A 16,719-nucleotide genomic window follows, 5' to 3' on the forward strand; every position below is an offset into this window, starting at 1 on the left:
CTTTCAACAGCTGAAAATGGCTCTCGAAAATTTTGTTCAACTGGAACAATTGGATGGCCGAACTGCAGACAAGATTGAACGAGATTTTTTGAGAATTGTGCTGCAACATTGTTTTAAAGGATAGCTTGGTAACATTTTCTAGAAAAGAAAACAGATTAGATTCATTTTGGATGGAAATGATATCAATGTTCAATGGATCTGACGAATTAAAAATTTTTTACAAATTAATCTTTGTATTGTTTCACGGCAATGCGAACGTTAAACGAGGTTTCTTCGTCAACAAAGAATGTCTAATTGAAAACCAAAGTCAACGTTCATTGGTTGACCTTAAACATGTATGGGCCGAGCTCAATAGTGTCAGAGGTGTCAAAAATATCGGAGTAAATAAAAAAAAAATTTCACGCCGTGAGGAATGCACGATCACATTACATGGAACATCTTGAGAAACAAAAAAAGAAATACAAAGATGGGTTAAAAATCGCAGAAAACAGGAAGAGATCACGAGATTTAATCAAAGAGTTGATTGAAAAAGGAGGAAGCTGGCGATCAAATACCAGAAAGATCTCTATAGTCTTGATGAGCAGCTAAGTGCAGTTCATCAAAAGTAGAGTGTCAGACTATAAAACTTTAAAAAATTCTGACAATTCCGAAATTTGTCGTTTATATCTGTATGTATGCAGTAATGTAATTGATTGAACTAAATTACATTTCATAGAAATGTGGATCTAATCTTCAAATATTTTACTGTCATATTTTAAAATGTGTTAAATTTGTTTGTAATATCTTTTCAGATTGTTTTATCGTATGTAATGGATATTATATAGTATATAGTTCAAGGTATTATTTTCCAAAAATGCTCAACTTCTGATCTTTAGTATTCAACTTAAAGAAAGATATATTTGATGAAAAACAGCGTGTTCTTTATTTAACCCTAATCTCCCTGGAATATTTGTTAAATCTGTGTGGAAAACCTGGAAAAGTCAGGGAATTTGTGTCAGTAATGCATAACAACCATGTTTGTGTATATATAATATATATGTGTATCTCATTATACACAATTTCATGTAAATACACATCATGTGTCACATAATTATACATCATGTGTGTCACATAATTATACATCACGTGTGCCACATATTCATTCATCAGGTGTGCAACATAATTGTGCATCTTCTATCTTATACATGTTTATAATGTACGTGCACACACTTAAAAAGTCTTATTAATTTCATGTCTCAGGGTTGGCAGGTATGTAGAAAGCACATAACATGTTTACAAGTGAGGGTTACTGGAGTGACTGAAATTTTGTAGCCAAGTTAGTGGCATTGCATAAACAGAGATAGTTTCTTTCGCAAACACCATGTGAGCCTTGTGCTGACCAGTGTAGGTTCGTACTTGGGTGTGACAGCTGGGGTGACATGTGCAGCTGGACGTGGTGGCCTTCGCGACGCTGGCGCAGATCTACTTCATCAACAAGGAGGTCCAGTACCCGCTGAGGGACTTCATGCAGGACAACTGTGCCAACCTGGTGGGCCACGTCAACAGGATGAAGGAGAGGTGAGTGTCATCCTCTGGCACCTGGGCTTCGATCCCACTGCAGTCATCTTAGTCAATACCGCCTGTAAAGCTTGAAATTAATGTTTTCCATGTTTGCTGTCTACTCTTTAAAGTTGTGCAACTTTGTCATTGTCCAACAAAAACAAATTATTCACCAAGATTCATCTCTAAATAAAAATGGTTAGCACATTTAGAGAGATTTTTGTATGGTTTGTAAAGTAACAAGTATATCAACTAATGTAACTTTAAATCTCAAAAGACTGAAATGGAGTAAACATAGTTTAACATGCTAAGTTGATTGGCCATGGTTTAGCAAGTTTTAAACTCATTTAGAGTTGTGAGTAGTCTTTTATTTAATATATCCTTTTTTTATGTTGCCATCAAAATAGCTTCTTATTAAAGTATGTTTTATATTCAAAGGCAGCTTCTCTTGTAGTAGAGGTACTCCTTTCATTAATGTCTTCCTTACTTTTTTTGTTATTTTTTGTCTGAATGTGACGTACATTGGACAGACTAATTCCTACTGAGATATTGTTTTGTTATAGATTGCCTTATTTTTTACGTTGTATTACATTTGATTTGTGTTACATTTTAGGATAATATTTGAGGTCATCCTGTATGACTGAATGGATGTGCTACTTAAGATTTTAAAAAATTTTATTAGCACATTACTGATGTAAAGAAATGCCACTTTTAAATTAAACAAAACTTTTTTAGTCAAAGGAATATTCAAGTAAATTTTTTTACCAAAATGGAAAATTAAATGTTATAATGCTGCATGATTGCATTACATACTGAATAATTATACAATCCTATGAATGCTTCTTTTTGTAGCCTTTTGTTTTGGCTATATGTTAAACCTTACAGATTTAGACATCTTTAATTTATCACAACTATATTGGTGTGTGACACAGGTGCTTCCCCGACTGGGAGGACATCTGCAAGACACTGGACCTCAACTCTCACCTGCCTAAGCCAGAGGAGAAGGAGGCCAAGGGCAAGGAGGAGGAGAAGAAGGAGAAGGAGGGAGACAAGGAGAGTGACAAAGAGATAGAGAAGGAGATGGAAAAAGAAAAGGTATGCACAGTGGACAGGCATTTACAAGTTAATTTCTGGTAATGTTTCTTGTACCTGGGAAACTCTCTCGCAGTAGACACTTTTTTTTAGTGGTCTCTTGAAACTTGTAAATAAAGGATTTAACTGTAATAAAAGTCTATCATGAAATGGGAAAGTATAGTCCAAATTAAGGTTTCTTTATTAACTAGTATTTACCCTTTCTCTTTAAGTCAAATGGCTGTCAAAAATTAATCACACTTATTAGGTCAAAGTCCCAGACTTAACAGCATGGGGTTGCTGCACTGTTGGAGAATTCCGCATGACTGCATAGTGGTACTGTTCAGGTAGCAAGGGTTGCTCCTATCTCCGTCTTTCTCCTGCGTGGGACCCCTCATTCTATTAGGTTTGGGCATTCCTGGGTAAGATAATCTCCCAAGTTCCGAACTAAAATGCTAGCAGCTAGAGACATTCTCGGAAGCGAGGTCATTCATCCCTGCCTTTCTGTTGTTTGAAGACATCAGCTACCTAACTTACTTTTCGGTGCTAGACCTGTCAGACTCTGGCTTTCAGCGTGAAGCGTAACACTCGTGGAAGAGTGTTAAAAACGTAAATAAGATAATGGTTTTACTCTGTACTATAATTTTTTTTGAAAGGCACAACATTTAATAGAAGGCAAATTAGGGACAAATCACCCAGAAATCAAAGATAGTAGCAAAGATGTATTAATTTACTAATTGGCTTTCGGAGAGTTTTTTAAAGATAATGATTTGATTTTACGTAACAGAATACTTTATCCAAGAAATTAGTCTGTATTTTGAAAAAACTAAAATTTAATTTTTTTTATTAAGTTGACATTGTTCTTGGAAAGAACTATAGTAAGAATAAAGACGCAGAGCAGGAATTTTCAAATAATTTTTATTTCAGAAATTAGGTTTCTGTACATAATTATACAGCTGAAAGTTGTTATATGTTTTGATTGATATATATTGATAATTGATTTGCACATGCTTATTAATTTTAAGAAAATTAGTTACAGGGAAGTAATTATTTTTAATGCATACCGTCCATTTACGCATAACTTTAATACTTTATAAAATTAACCCTTGAAAACATCTCTGCCCAAAACTGCGTATAATGTAATATGTATTTTCTAGTAAAGAACCGATTAAGTTGGCAATAAAAGCGCAAAAGTATAGTTCAGTGCATTAACGTTTTATTTGCCACCTTTATTTAAACTGGAGTAGTAATTAGTGTGTGGCAGCATTTTGAAGTGTGTTATATTTTCACTTTTCTTCATGATGTCTGAACATAAGTCACTACGTCAAGCACAACGTAAGTTTTGCCGTTTAGCATAATGATACAATACTAAATAATGAAGATAGTCAGGGTTTTTAAAAGTGTTCAGCTAAGCCGTAACACACATTTTGAAACTTATTACTAAATAACCACCACAAAATACACAGAATGACACACTAAGGAAATATTTTGTGGTCACAAAATAACTCCTTTTACATTGCGTTTTTTTTTTTTTTTTTTACTCAAACCAAGTTATGGATATTCTATGTACATTTGTACATATTTGTAGGAAAGAAACTTGTTACAAAGATTTTTAGTTCTTAGTCTTTTCCAGTTTATACATTTATTTTACCAATACAGAGGGCTATAATCTATAGCCAAAACACCCAAAACCAATAGCTGATGACTTTCTACATTCGTTTATAATGTGTAGTTGCTGTAAGAACAAGCGATGCTTATTCTTTGAGATAACTAAAAAAAAGTACGGTTATTTTCATATTTGACTACCGGCGTTAATTTTATACAAAATAATATAATTTTGGGGTAAAAGGCAGCTTTAATGACATATGTCACTATAAGTGCAAACATGGAAAAATAATATAACATATTGTTTTAATGTGGTTCATGATCAATTGCATGTTTTGTGTCATTAAAACATCTTAAGCTTCAAAAATGAAATGAATTGTTCTGAGTGTAAATAAAGTTCATCCGAAAATTGTTTTGTACTATGTATTATGTTATGGTTATGTGAAGAATTGCCAGTTTCGTAAAGAATAAACTAAATTCCAGAAATTAAATACGTAAGGTTTTCGTAATTGACAGTTAGATTAAAATGGCGTGGTTTTTTCCTTCTTTTTTTTTTTTTTTTTTTTTTCCATGCAAGGTTTTAAATTGTTTTGGGAAGTAAGCTTTGGAATAACATTTACCTTGAGCAATTTTCTCTTATCTAAAAAAAAGTTTCATATCGAAGTTGCTTACACATGAATTATTTATGTATTAAGTCTCCAGCATTGGGTTTACAGGTTTTTAAATAAATCTATATGAATATGAAAATTAATTTCACATTACCTCACAACAAAACCAGAAATGCATGGTGTCTTGTGCACGAACCTTTTTTATTTTTATTGCGCAATTGCAGTGGTCACGTCTGGCAGGTATTAAAACAAAACAAAAAATAATTTCAAATTTAAACTTCTGAAATATTATTTACTCAGGGCATAAAATTAACTTTTAAACTAATTTATTAGGGTCAAGCATTTTACACAAAAAATTTTGAACGCCGATCAGACAGCTACAAGGTATACCCGCTTCAGTGGTTTCTTCCTTGTGATTGGCGGCCATCTGCGATGAGAAGTCGTTGGCTTACGTGACGGAGCCACTGAGGATGATTTTGCTTCCGCGCTGGATTGCTTTGATTGGTATTGCAACAGACCTGTACCATTATGCATGCCCTTATTTATTATTAACACACAATTCAAAACACAGGTCAGCTGTTCTTAATTATGTCAAGAAAGAGGTTATTTTGTACTAGATTCCATTTGGCAACCTAAAGTGCACAATGGGCATAGAAATATATTGACCCAACAAAAAGATTTTAACATATCTGATAAGTGCATTAAACAGTGGGAATAAAGTTGAGCCAATAATAATTATAAGATGCATAAAACACGTCCTTTCACATTGTAAGAGTAACAGTTTGAGTAAGTTTATTTTTTTGGAGATTCAGAAGTAAGCTGACAAATTATTTTGTGGAAGAAAGAATTTTATTTGGAATAACGGCAAATATATTTTAATAGGTCCACGACACGATAAAGCAGAAAGATATAGTACAGCACCCCAAACTTATCTGCATGGAATTGGTACTACTTAATTCTATTTTATGATAAATCAATTGCATTCAATATATCAATACTGGTTAGCAAAGAACAACCTGAAAATTGTTGGTTAACCACAAGACCAGCACAATACAAACTAATATGCTACGGATAATATTTTTTTTGTTCTCTGAAATGTTAATGAACACTCAACGTTCATAATATCCAGCCCATAAGCCATGAAGAATAAACCACACTCTTAGGAGCTTACTTTCAGGATAAATGAAGGAAACGAGAACTTTCCTTTCTGCGTGTCTATGCAAGTACATTTAAGTCTATGAACATAATTTAATTCAATGAAATTGATTTACTAATGTTTTAAAACAAATTTTGGTAAAATATTTATTTATTCCCTTCCACTTAAACTAAGTTACTAAAATCTTTTACTTAAGCCCTTTATGAAAAAGATTAATTTTTGTTAAATACAGGTTCGCTAACTAGCATTTAACTTGAGTCCTAGATAACATTATACCTTTCCTTTGTTATATATCACATTAAACTGATATTACAACATAATTAAGTTTTTTGCTCAATTTGTTTTACAAAGGATTTATTAACAGATAAAACTATACATTAATTTTTAAAAAACCTCGTATCTTTTCCATTCAATATTGATAAATATGGCATAAATATTTTTAACATTTACAGTTACGTGGCCACCTGTTATATAATATTTCTACTGTATCAACTATTTAAATTATTTAGTATTTTTTATAATGGTAAATATTTTTTAACGACTCTCGCTATGCATCCGCAGAGTAGAATATAAATTTAAATAAACCAGTGAACTAACTTTGATTAAATTCAAATTCAGCATATCTGAAAATTGAAAATTTCAGTTACATTACTTTATTGTATTAAGTGTCTCAAAGAAGTAAAGCTTAAGCTATGTCCATATTTTTTTTTCTTTCTTTCTTCCTTAGGTGAAACACAAATCACGTTTTCTGATACTCATAATCAAATCCAGCGAGGGTGAATCTCTGAAGTAACCTTAATTATCAGCTTACTTATGTTTTGTTTCTAGACACATTATTTCTACCCCAAGTATTGAATGCTACATTTGAAAAAACCTCATAGGTTACTTACACTTATTAATAAACATCATTCGAGTAGTGAATTCTTAAAATACTGGTCGAGGTTTTTGCATGTGTTAGTTGTGATAAGAGTTATAAGCATGTGCTAGATAAACAGTTTAGCTAAGATTTTCAATGTTTTCTTTAAAACTATTACATTTCCTTTCCATGGTGACTGCTGGTTGAACACATGGTGGTTTTGTTTATTTAGAATGGAATTGTTTGAAAATTAATACATACACTGGCCCCTTAGAAAATTTTCAATACTCAGTTAAAATCTATGCATGCTCTTATAATTAAAATGTTACTCACAGTAGCTGAAATAATTTTGACACTGGTTTGCTGAAACCCCATAGTTCACTGTGCGTCACAGCTTCAGATGCGTGGTTAGTTTCTTGTCTTTTTCTTGTGCCACTACACTTTATTACTAATAAGTCTACATGTTTTAATGTGCATATTTAAAACTTCATCATTTATGCTTCTAATGATTTAAAAACATTTATGTAACCCACTTTATTATCATCATGCACATACTTACATCCTACTAATATTATAAACGTGAAAGTTTGTAAGTATGAATGTTTGTTACTCTTTCAAGTAAAAACTACTGAATGGATTTTAATGAAACTTTACAATAATATAGCTTATACATCAGAATAACACACAGGCTACATTTTAATATGAAATTCCATCCTTAAGGAGTTAAAAAGTGAAAATTTCATTTTATAACAGAAAAAATCATAGGTCATAGACATACAAATAGTGAGTGAGTGTGTGTCATTTCTCTATGTCTACCACACGATTATACACATAGTGTTACACTCCAAAGACCGCCGGACTAGCTCAGATATTTTACGTTTTGGTCTTCGAAGGGTAACTCACAAGGTACACTTGCATATTCGGATGCTGAAAAAGTGAGGTTATGTTTCCCTCAGAATATTAGTAATGGGTGATGTTGAATTTCAATGATGTCTCTCGTACACAAAATGTTTTTCACTGATTATTTATTTATACCTTACGAATCCACGAGACATTTGCCGCCATCTTGCGACCACACCATTTACAAGTTGAAAGCAGTATTTTCCTTTCTCACAGCAAACAAGCTTCATTAATTTGGTTGACACGCTGACTGGCCGAAAATTGAATATTAAAACAGTTCGAAGTTAAGTCCCGCAGTTGTACTCAACTTTTGGTACAATGCCGAAGGACAATGTCCCCGGAAACAGTGACGAATTTTAGTAAGTCCTGTTTTTGGGCGATTACCGACGACTGTAGTCACTAAATTCTAATTGTGTCCAAAAAAAACGAAAATAAGGTTGATTATAAACCGGTGATGCCCGGACCACAGCCGCGAAATTTACTCGTTACATCTTCATAATTAAGTTGTGAGCCACCTACTCAACTAACCACCTCAGTCGCTGTTCAGTAGATGACTGAGGAACCAAAACGACACACTGGTCTCAGGAGAGACCAAGGATTGCACCATGACGTAACTTTCGGCCAATCACAGCACAGTATCCAGCACTCCCTCCAACACCAGCCAATCACAGAACAAATTACAATACATAAAAAAAACCGGTACACACATAACTCGGGGCTTCCCTTGATCTGTCTCTTTTCAATTTCATATCAAAATCGGGGACTCCCAGAATATTTTCTCATGCTATTTGCTCTGTCTCTCTCTTACACAGGATGCATCATTATCGTTTTATCGCCTCGGCGTCACTGTCGACGCACGCCTTTCTTTCTCACTCTAACTGCCACGCAACTGGCTCACATGATTTCATCATCCCATGGACAAAATTACAAAAGAAAAATATGTTACAGTGCATTTGTGCATCTAAACAAAATATTTAAAGCTAAAAAAAAACATTTTAAAACACACAAAAACGTAATTATTTAGGTAGAATTCGGTAAATTTACAGTTACATGGCTGTTTCATAATAAAGCAAATAGGCTTAAACAATACACAAATATTAGAAACGGTAATTAATTGAGAAAGTACATTAATAAAACATAAGGAAACATAAATATTAACATGGAAAACAATTATAAATGGTAAAATATTATCATGAAAGTTATTTGAAAAGATTCATTGTAAGTTTCAATGATTTACTACATGTACCACAGTTAGGTTATGCCTGAAAATTATTTAAACAACTTACATACAGTATTACTGTTAAAACATATTATTCATAAAAACTTAAAGAAAAATTGGGGAAGGCACTGTCCTGCAATGCTACAATAGTGAGGTCTTGAAAATTCATATTTTTCTCCTTGGTGAGACCAGCCCACTTAGTGGAGCTCGCAGCGGATAGCAAAATAAAGGTGCTAATAACAGTTTGGTTCTTAACTTCGTCAATAGATAGAGTTGCCTTGAATTTTAAACGCACCTTCGTTCGATGCGTTCGTCATGTCTTTAATTTTTGTTTGTTTGTGCCGTATGCATTCCTATACCATTTATCCGATTGCGATTAAATTTTGGTAATTTGTTATGCGGATGCCCGTGAAGGTTTCTGAGACAGTATAACTACAGTAAAACCCTGTTAAGAAGTTTTTCAAGGGACTGGATGCTTAAAACTTCTTGACAGGGAAAACTTCTTAAAAGGGAAAAATAATTTCCAATGTAAAAATTGATTTTACTCATATGACATGAACATGATATGTCATATGTACATTGTACTGTATTCACACAAAAATACACTTACTATCATTGGCATGCTGGAATAACGGAATAACTAATTACATATTTTTTTATCAGTAAATTGAATTATTAAAACTGTATTTAATTTAATAAGCACATTAAAATTAGTATTATCAAAACACTAGCAAAAAAAAAAGCAATAACTAACATTTATTGTCTTAAAAAATATACGCAAATAATTCAAAGAAAGTAATAATAGCTGGCGGTATATGGTTTACTTTGTTTTCATAACGTGACTTGAATTGGAAAATTGGTGTACTGATGGAACAGCCTCTAGTCCCTGAGAATGCAAGCAGGTAATTGGTGTGCGGCGTGCGGTACAGGTTTCGAAGATCGTTGGCGTTTCTCATTCGTCAGTTAAGCCACGAATTGGGAAAATGGTCTGCAGGTGGAACAGCCTCTCAGTCCAAACAAACACAAGCATATGATTTGTCAAAATACACAAGAGTAACAGCGTGTGGCGTGCGGCGTAGGTTTTTCGACGGTCTTGTTCTGTTCAAATTAACTACCGTATTGGCCCGAATATAAGGCGACCTGCAGTTTCAGGAGGCCAAATAAATGTAAAAATAATTTTGGTAGAAATTAATGTGAAAATTCATTAGACATACATTTTGTGTTGATAAATCCTTTTGGCATTTATGTATACCGAATTTAACTTTCCGTTTCACTTAAGCTACTTATTACTATTTAGTAGTGTGTCAAACTTAACAAAGCAAACAAAGAATGCAGCTTGCCGGAACAAAACAAGTGGCTAGCTGCCATGGTGATGCATACGGCCATGAATAACTTCGGTGACGTGACCGCGAATATTTGTCCATATTACTCTCTGACAGAGAGTTTCTGTCCTATGAATTTTAAAGAATAATCTTTGATAATTATGTTGTTTGAAAGGTTTTTACATAAATAAAGAGTGGATTACTGTGAAATTATTAAAATAGCTTGTGAAGCAATGTGCCAAATTCCTGTAAATATGGCGTCTTCGTGCGTGTTCGGCAATGTTCGTTTTACAACAAAGAAATATTGTGGAAAGAAAGTTGGCAGCCGTGAATTTCCAAACATTACATCCAAAATGTTCTTAACCAAGTAATTTTTTTAACTCAATAAACGGGAAAACATATTACGCGGGAACGTCTTAGGCGAGTTTTACTGTATTTTGCAATAGTTGGAGCACGAATCGTTTCAAAAAAATGTGTTTATTTTAGGTATGGGTCTTGTCGATTCTTCGGTGCTACGATTCCGCCGATTCTGCCAGGAATCTGAACCGTCGATACTTTCACCAAGTTTCAAGGAATCGTATCGTATTTAGTATGGTTAATATCTTAATAATTTAGAAAAAAAAATATTTTTTTCTGAATGAAACCAGCGATTCCTGCTAAAATTACAGTTTTTTCGGCCAGAATATTGTCACAATATTTACGTAACTCACCTTGCACTTTGATTTCAAAATTCGGTAAATTACGTAATAGTTACATCACATTTATATTCGTTGCAGTTTCAGCTTATACAATTACATTATAAAAGTCATTAGGATCAAATGAAATATTTGTTTTCCAAACTCTAGAATCATAACCGTGTTTTAACTTGTTTCGTGTTGAATTACACAATACGTAAAGAAAGCAAAAGAAACAAATTACGAATACATCATCTCATCTAGCCGAGTCCGCCATACTTTAACGTTATAAACAGCTAACAGTGTGTGCAACACAACAAAAGCAATACTATCTATCGTAATTTATTTTGTTTGAAGTTTTAAAATGGTTAAAATTTGGTTAAAACACGTAATATATCACAGTATTTTTATTTAATATATTAATATATTTAACTAGTACGTCTGATTAATTAACTTTTTTTTGTTTGCTTCGCACATAGATGGTACATTTTGACGCGGCTGAGCACTCACTGAATGAGATGAAACAAGAAAGCCTCCATATTATCGAATACTTTAAGTTGTAACCTCACTTTTGTTTCTATTAACACGCGGGTTTCAATTACTATTTTTCAAGAGATGAGGTCAGTTTATTTCTACTATAGTATAGTACACGTATTTCTGTGATGTATATAACTCGTTTTTGCAGAAACACACGTGAAACGGTGTATTAGAAATAAAAAATCATGTCTGAAGTGTGGAAACATTTTACAATCTATCCGTTCGATGACAAATTTGCAATATGCAATTATTGTAACACGAAAATATCTCGTGGGCCAACAAAGATCACAACCAACCTATTAAAACATTTTCGGACTCAACATAAGTAGGACCTATCTTGCTTTGGGGGACTCCAGTGAAATTCATAATGTACCATAAGATTCTATTTTTGATTTATATACTGTTTTAATATTTCAGTTTGTTTTGTAAATAGTACACCTGAATTCTCATTTCTAGAAATTGATGAAATTATAACCTTGTATTGCTTATGAATTAATTAGCATAATACAAGCAGCTGAGTTCTCATTAGAATTGCATTAAAAACTTTGTCTTGAAAAAGAAGTTTGTTTGGAATCATGGTATATTGTATTTTTCCTTTAAGTTCTTTAATGATTAGGTACATGGCAATTTTTTGGTGGAATCTGAATCGAACCTGGAATCGAAGCATTTTTGGAATCGGAATCGGAATCGAGAAAATATGGAATCGACCCATCTCTAGTTTATTTCATATTATATAGCGGCACTTTGTCTGTTGTTGTCTAAGTGCGCACGCATGAGACAATTTATTTAAATATAAAAGAGAGACAGAGAGATAAGTTGAGATAGAGCGAGGTATAGAGAATGAAATGGGTTAGATAAAGAGATACAGTAGAACCCGTTTATAGTGAACCCGCCTATAATGAATTCCCATTTATTGTGAATTTCCGTCTCAGTCCCGGCAAAATGATGTGAGGTTATGTATTAATTTATTGGATATAGCGCACAACTTTTGTCAATGTTGATACGTTTTCCCGTGTACCACGAACAAATTTTGCCGACATAATGCACATTTATCTCAAATATTTTCATATAATTTTATGTTTTTTCACAAAACGTCTATTCTAGATCACATTGAAGTTTTTCTCCGCAATACGCTACTCGATTGTCCACTGTTCATATTACAAACAAGTCGTATTCGAGTGGCCTCGGTAGGCTACGTGTAGCCAAAAATTGTGATCAGTTGGGTGAAAATAAAAAATAGTTTTCCCTGCATAGTTATATAATGGACGAATGCGTGTACATTTAATATGTTATCAAAATTAAAAATAAATTACCGCCACACAAATACGTATGTACATTATAGCAGCAAATTCAATATTTTTACGTCTAATTTTTATTGTTCACGTTTCGGACATTTTGATTGAGTAAGGTTCGTAAGAATACCACTAGATAGAACTCTGTGGACTAAATTTTTTCATAGAAAGAAACTTTCGTTCCAGCTTTAGCAACTGCGATACTAAATGATACGTAGTGATCTTTGATGCGCTAGACTCGTTATTTTTCGTTTATTTACTTTTGACGGTAAAAAGAAATTCGTGTTATTAAGCTGCAAATGTGCTTCAATAAGAAATACGTACATAAGAAAGGGTGAAATACCTACATAAGAAATGGTGAAACACGTGGTAAAACGTAAGGCATTATCTGTGCGAGATTGAAGGGTACCTGTTGCAGATCAGCAAATAACCTCCAACCCACGCATTGATAAACTATAAAAAGTACCCTCACAAAATATGTACCTGAAAACAAATGACAAAGTCCTAAGCTGGATTAGGAATGGCTACTAGAGTGCTATTGTAGGTACAAGCAAAGTTAAATTCTATCTTTATGTCCTCTTTAATTACTATCCTTTCAACTGCAAATAGGTACATTATAAACAGATACAAATAGTTTCTTTCACTAAATACATATTTGAATAATTCTGATATAATACTGATAATACTGTATAATACTGATCCCTGTAACTGTAACATTCATAACTTGCACAAAATTATAAGCATAACATGAAACTATTATATATTACATTATCAAGTCCTTTGCAAAACAAAGCTAGCCAGCTGTGAATGTCAAAAAGAGAAAGAGTCAAATAGATACAGCACATTATGCCACAAACGGCCTAACTTTTTAACGTAGACCAGACTAATATAGAACTGGCACAGCATGATACAGTTACTACCAAAAAAAAAGGAGAAAAGAATTGAAAAATTATTTAACCACCAAAACCGTACGTACCACGAGACTACTCGACATGGTTACCCTACTGCAGAATACCAAACGTAATTTCCAAGTGGCAAGCCGAAACAAATAATTTAGAAGAAATTTCATTAAGCTACATAACGATCACCTAACGTTAAGAACAGGGCCACAACCTGTTGGTGCCCAAGCACACAAACCCAAGTTCCGCAAAGAAGCTTACCATGTCGAGAGCTCGCCAGCACCGTACCCCTAACTGACTTAAAGAGTTAAAAAAGGAACTACATGCTGCTCAAATGAAAAGTGACCCGACACTGTCGGTGGCTGCAGCTGAAAAGGCATCGAGACCCAGCACTGAAAATCCTCGAAATCAGCGCCCCAGAAGGGGAACCGCGCAAGCGCAGTAAACCAGAAGGGTGGGGGATCAATTACCAATTGGCAGGAGAAGGAATCGTAACGTATCTAAAGGTGAAAGGAGGGGGAATAGGTAGGAGGGGTGACAACTACGCCGCGCCGAAGTCAAAGTACATGACGTTGTCATTACAAGATAAACTGGACATTATTGAAAAGGTAGATTCAACCCCACTGTCCCGCACGTGTTAATAGCAAAGGAACTGGGAATTGCAACATCCACATTAAGTACAATATTAAACAAGCCGAACAATCTTCTTTCTCAAGCAGCGAATACGTCACAGAGTATTAAACGCCTGAAAAAAGGAAAATACGCCAATGTCGAAGAACCATTAATAGAAATTTTGTACATGTGTAGTACATTAAAAATAATATCTGCATTTGCTCATAAAACTGTTGCTTTGAGTATTTTCATTCTTTCTTTTCTTGGCTTAGGCCTATGTGTTGTTAAGATTTTGCTTTTGAGAATGTATTGCTAATATAAAAGTTTTCCCAGATATAAAGTTTCCCCTCTATAGTGAACATATAAACTACTCCCTTCAGATTTATTATAACAGGGTTCTACTCAGGGACCGGAAAGTTACTTTTAAAAAGTAACTCAGTTACAGTTACAAATACTCCATTGGAAATGTAACCCTGTTACAACTACAAGTTACACTACTGAAAATAAACCAGTTACAGTTACTGTTCTGAGGAAAGTAACTGTAAGTTACTTTAACTGTTACTTTGTGAAAAACTAAAAATGTGATATGTAATATTGTTATAATTAAAAGCTAATAAAACATATTGTGTTTAGTAAAGATATGTTTATTTAAACTGAAATTTTTTTAATTAGGTCTTTAATTACACTGAGTAATTAGTATACACTACAAAATAATGAAATGTTCGTTCGTTCGGATCATCTTAATGTTCGCAGCACCACACAAGCACTTCACAATAAGGTTATTTCGATCACTCGACCGAACTTCGAAATAATTAGAATATGAAGGCCACGGCAACGAAAGTTCTGGACTGCTGTCTTGGCTTCTCGCTTCATTAGATTTTGTCATTGCTTTCGCGCATGTGCACAGGTAGGTTAATTAATTAAACAGAACAGCAGTAAACCCACATGTAGCAAATATTAAATAAATGACAATCAAAATACGAGCGCAGGCTAGCCAACAGCAGTTTTACAAGTACAAGAAATACCATCGCAAATAATATGCTTGTAGGGATTTTCGTTCTGGGATTGAAAAAATCAACAAATCGTTGTTCGTTCAGTAAGAAATACATTTAAAAAATGTAATGCAAGATGTAACGACAATTATCGTTACTTTAAAGCGGAAAAATGTAATTCAGTTACCGTTTCAGTTACTGAAAACTTAATATATTGCATTACCACAATCGTTACCATAAAAAGTAACTGTTACAAATAACGTCGTTACTAGTAGCGTGTTACTTCCAGTCCCTGGTTCTATATATATATATATATATATATATATATATATATATATATATATATAATAAATACAAGTAACTCATAATCTAGAGCTTACTTAAGAAAACAAAATATTTTAAGACATGGTTATGCAAATTATTTTCTCTTCAAGTTCTTGTTAAGGAAAACAAATATCCTGACATGCTCAGGATCCAAACTGTTCCTTTTAGTGTCACAAATGTGGCCACTTGTGCTGAAGTGAATAGCCTTTCAGGGTAGGAAATTTATGATTCTTCTTCCAATACTTTGCAATAGAAGATTGTGCTGGCAGTGTTTTTTCACTCAGGTACATTTCAATCTCCTTTTCAGACTGAGCAACTTTGTCAGCTACCTTTTCTTGCTGCTCAAATACTGTAGAGTATTTGGACCAAATATCTTTGGGATCAGAGTATGCAGCGCATGTTTTGTTTGGTAATGTTTCACATTCAGAGTCACCAACCTTAAGAAAACAAATAGGCAGTAAATAACCAACATAATATTGACAGATTTTTAAAGTTATATATTGTATATAATTAATCATTACGTAGGCCTACCTTGTGAATATTCAACTGTTCAACTTCATGCAGAAGTCTTTGTTTTGCATTATGCAAACTAACTGTCACTATCTCTAAATGGAATACTCTTGAACCTGGGATCTAAAAGAGTGGTCATGGCAAGGGTTTTATCACTTTCAACATCTTTGAATCTTTGCACCAGTGAAGCCAGAAGATCATTTTTTAGGCCTTGTAGACCTGATCCTTGTGGTGCAGGTTTTTGTGACTCATGTTGAATAACATGCACCAGAGGAATAATCTAAAATTGAAAAAAAAAAAAAAAATATGTTGACTGATCAATGTTATTGTTCACAGATGGTAGAGTAAGTATAATTTACCTCAGATGCATTGGAATTTGCAGAACTCACTTGTAGAGTTGCATTGTTGAAAATTTCGAGCACTGAAATACAGTGATCTATGACAGTCCACTGAGAACTGTTTAAAACTGTTTGGGAATTATTAGTTTCACTGCAAGCCAGTATAACAGCTTGTTTTTGTTCAACAAGTCTTTTTAGCATGTGGAGGGTGGAATTTCACCTAGCTGGCTCATCTTGAATGAGTCTGTGATTTGGTAGTCCTGCC

General features: G+C 33.6%; 1 protein-coding gene and 1 long non-coding RNA gene across 3 annotated transcripts in view; one reads left to right on the forward strand and one right to left on the reverse strand.

Moving 5' to 3' along the window:
* Positions 1-16,719, forward strand: part of LOC134527218 (failed axon connections) — a 570,515-nt gene that overhangs the window by 546,707 nt on the left and 7,089 nt on the right. For both annotated transcript variants that reach the window (XM_063359709.1, XM_063359708.1), the window contains exons 5-6: positions 1,427-1,557; positions 2,472-2,634. In XM_063359709.1, the coding sequence (XP_063215779.1) occupies positions 1,427-1,557; positions 2,472-2,634 (294 nt within the window). The remainder of the gene's footprint in view (positions 1-1,426; positions 1,558-2,471; positions 2,635-16,719) is intronic.
* On the reverse strand, positions 3,512-7,438 carry LOC134527220 (uncharacterized). Its single transcript, XR_010074127.1, has 2 exons — positions 7,169-7,438; positions 3,512-5,341 (listed from the first exon to the last, which is right to left on the reverse strand). It is a non-coding gene; the product is annotated as an uncharacterized LOC134527220 (long non-coding RNA).

Source organism: Bacillus rossius, chromosome 1 (assembly GCF_032445375.1).
Source record: "Bacillus rossius redtenbacheri isolate Brsri chromosome 1, Brsri_v3, whole genome shotgun sequence".
NCBI classification, from domain to species: Eukaryota; Metazoa; Arthropoda; class Insecta; order Phasmatodea; family Bacillidae; genus Bacillus; species Bacillus rossius.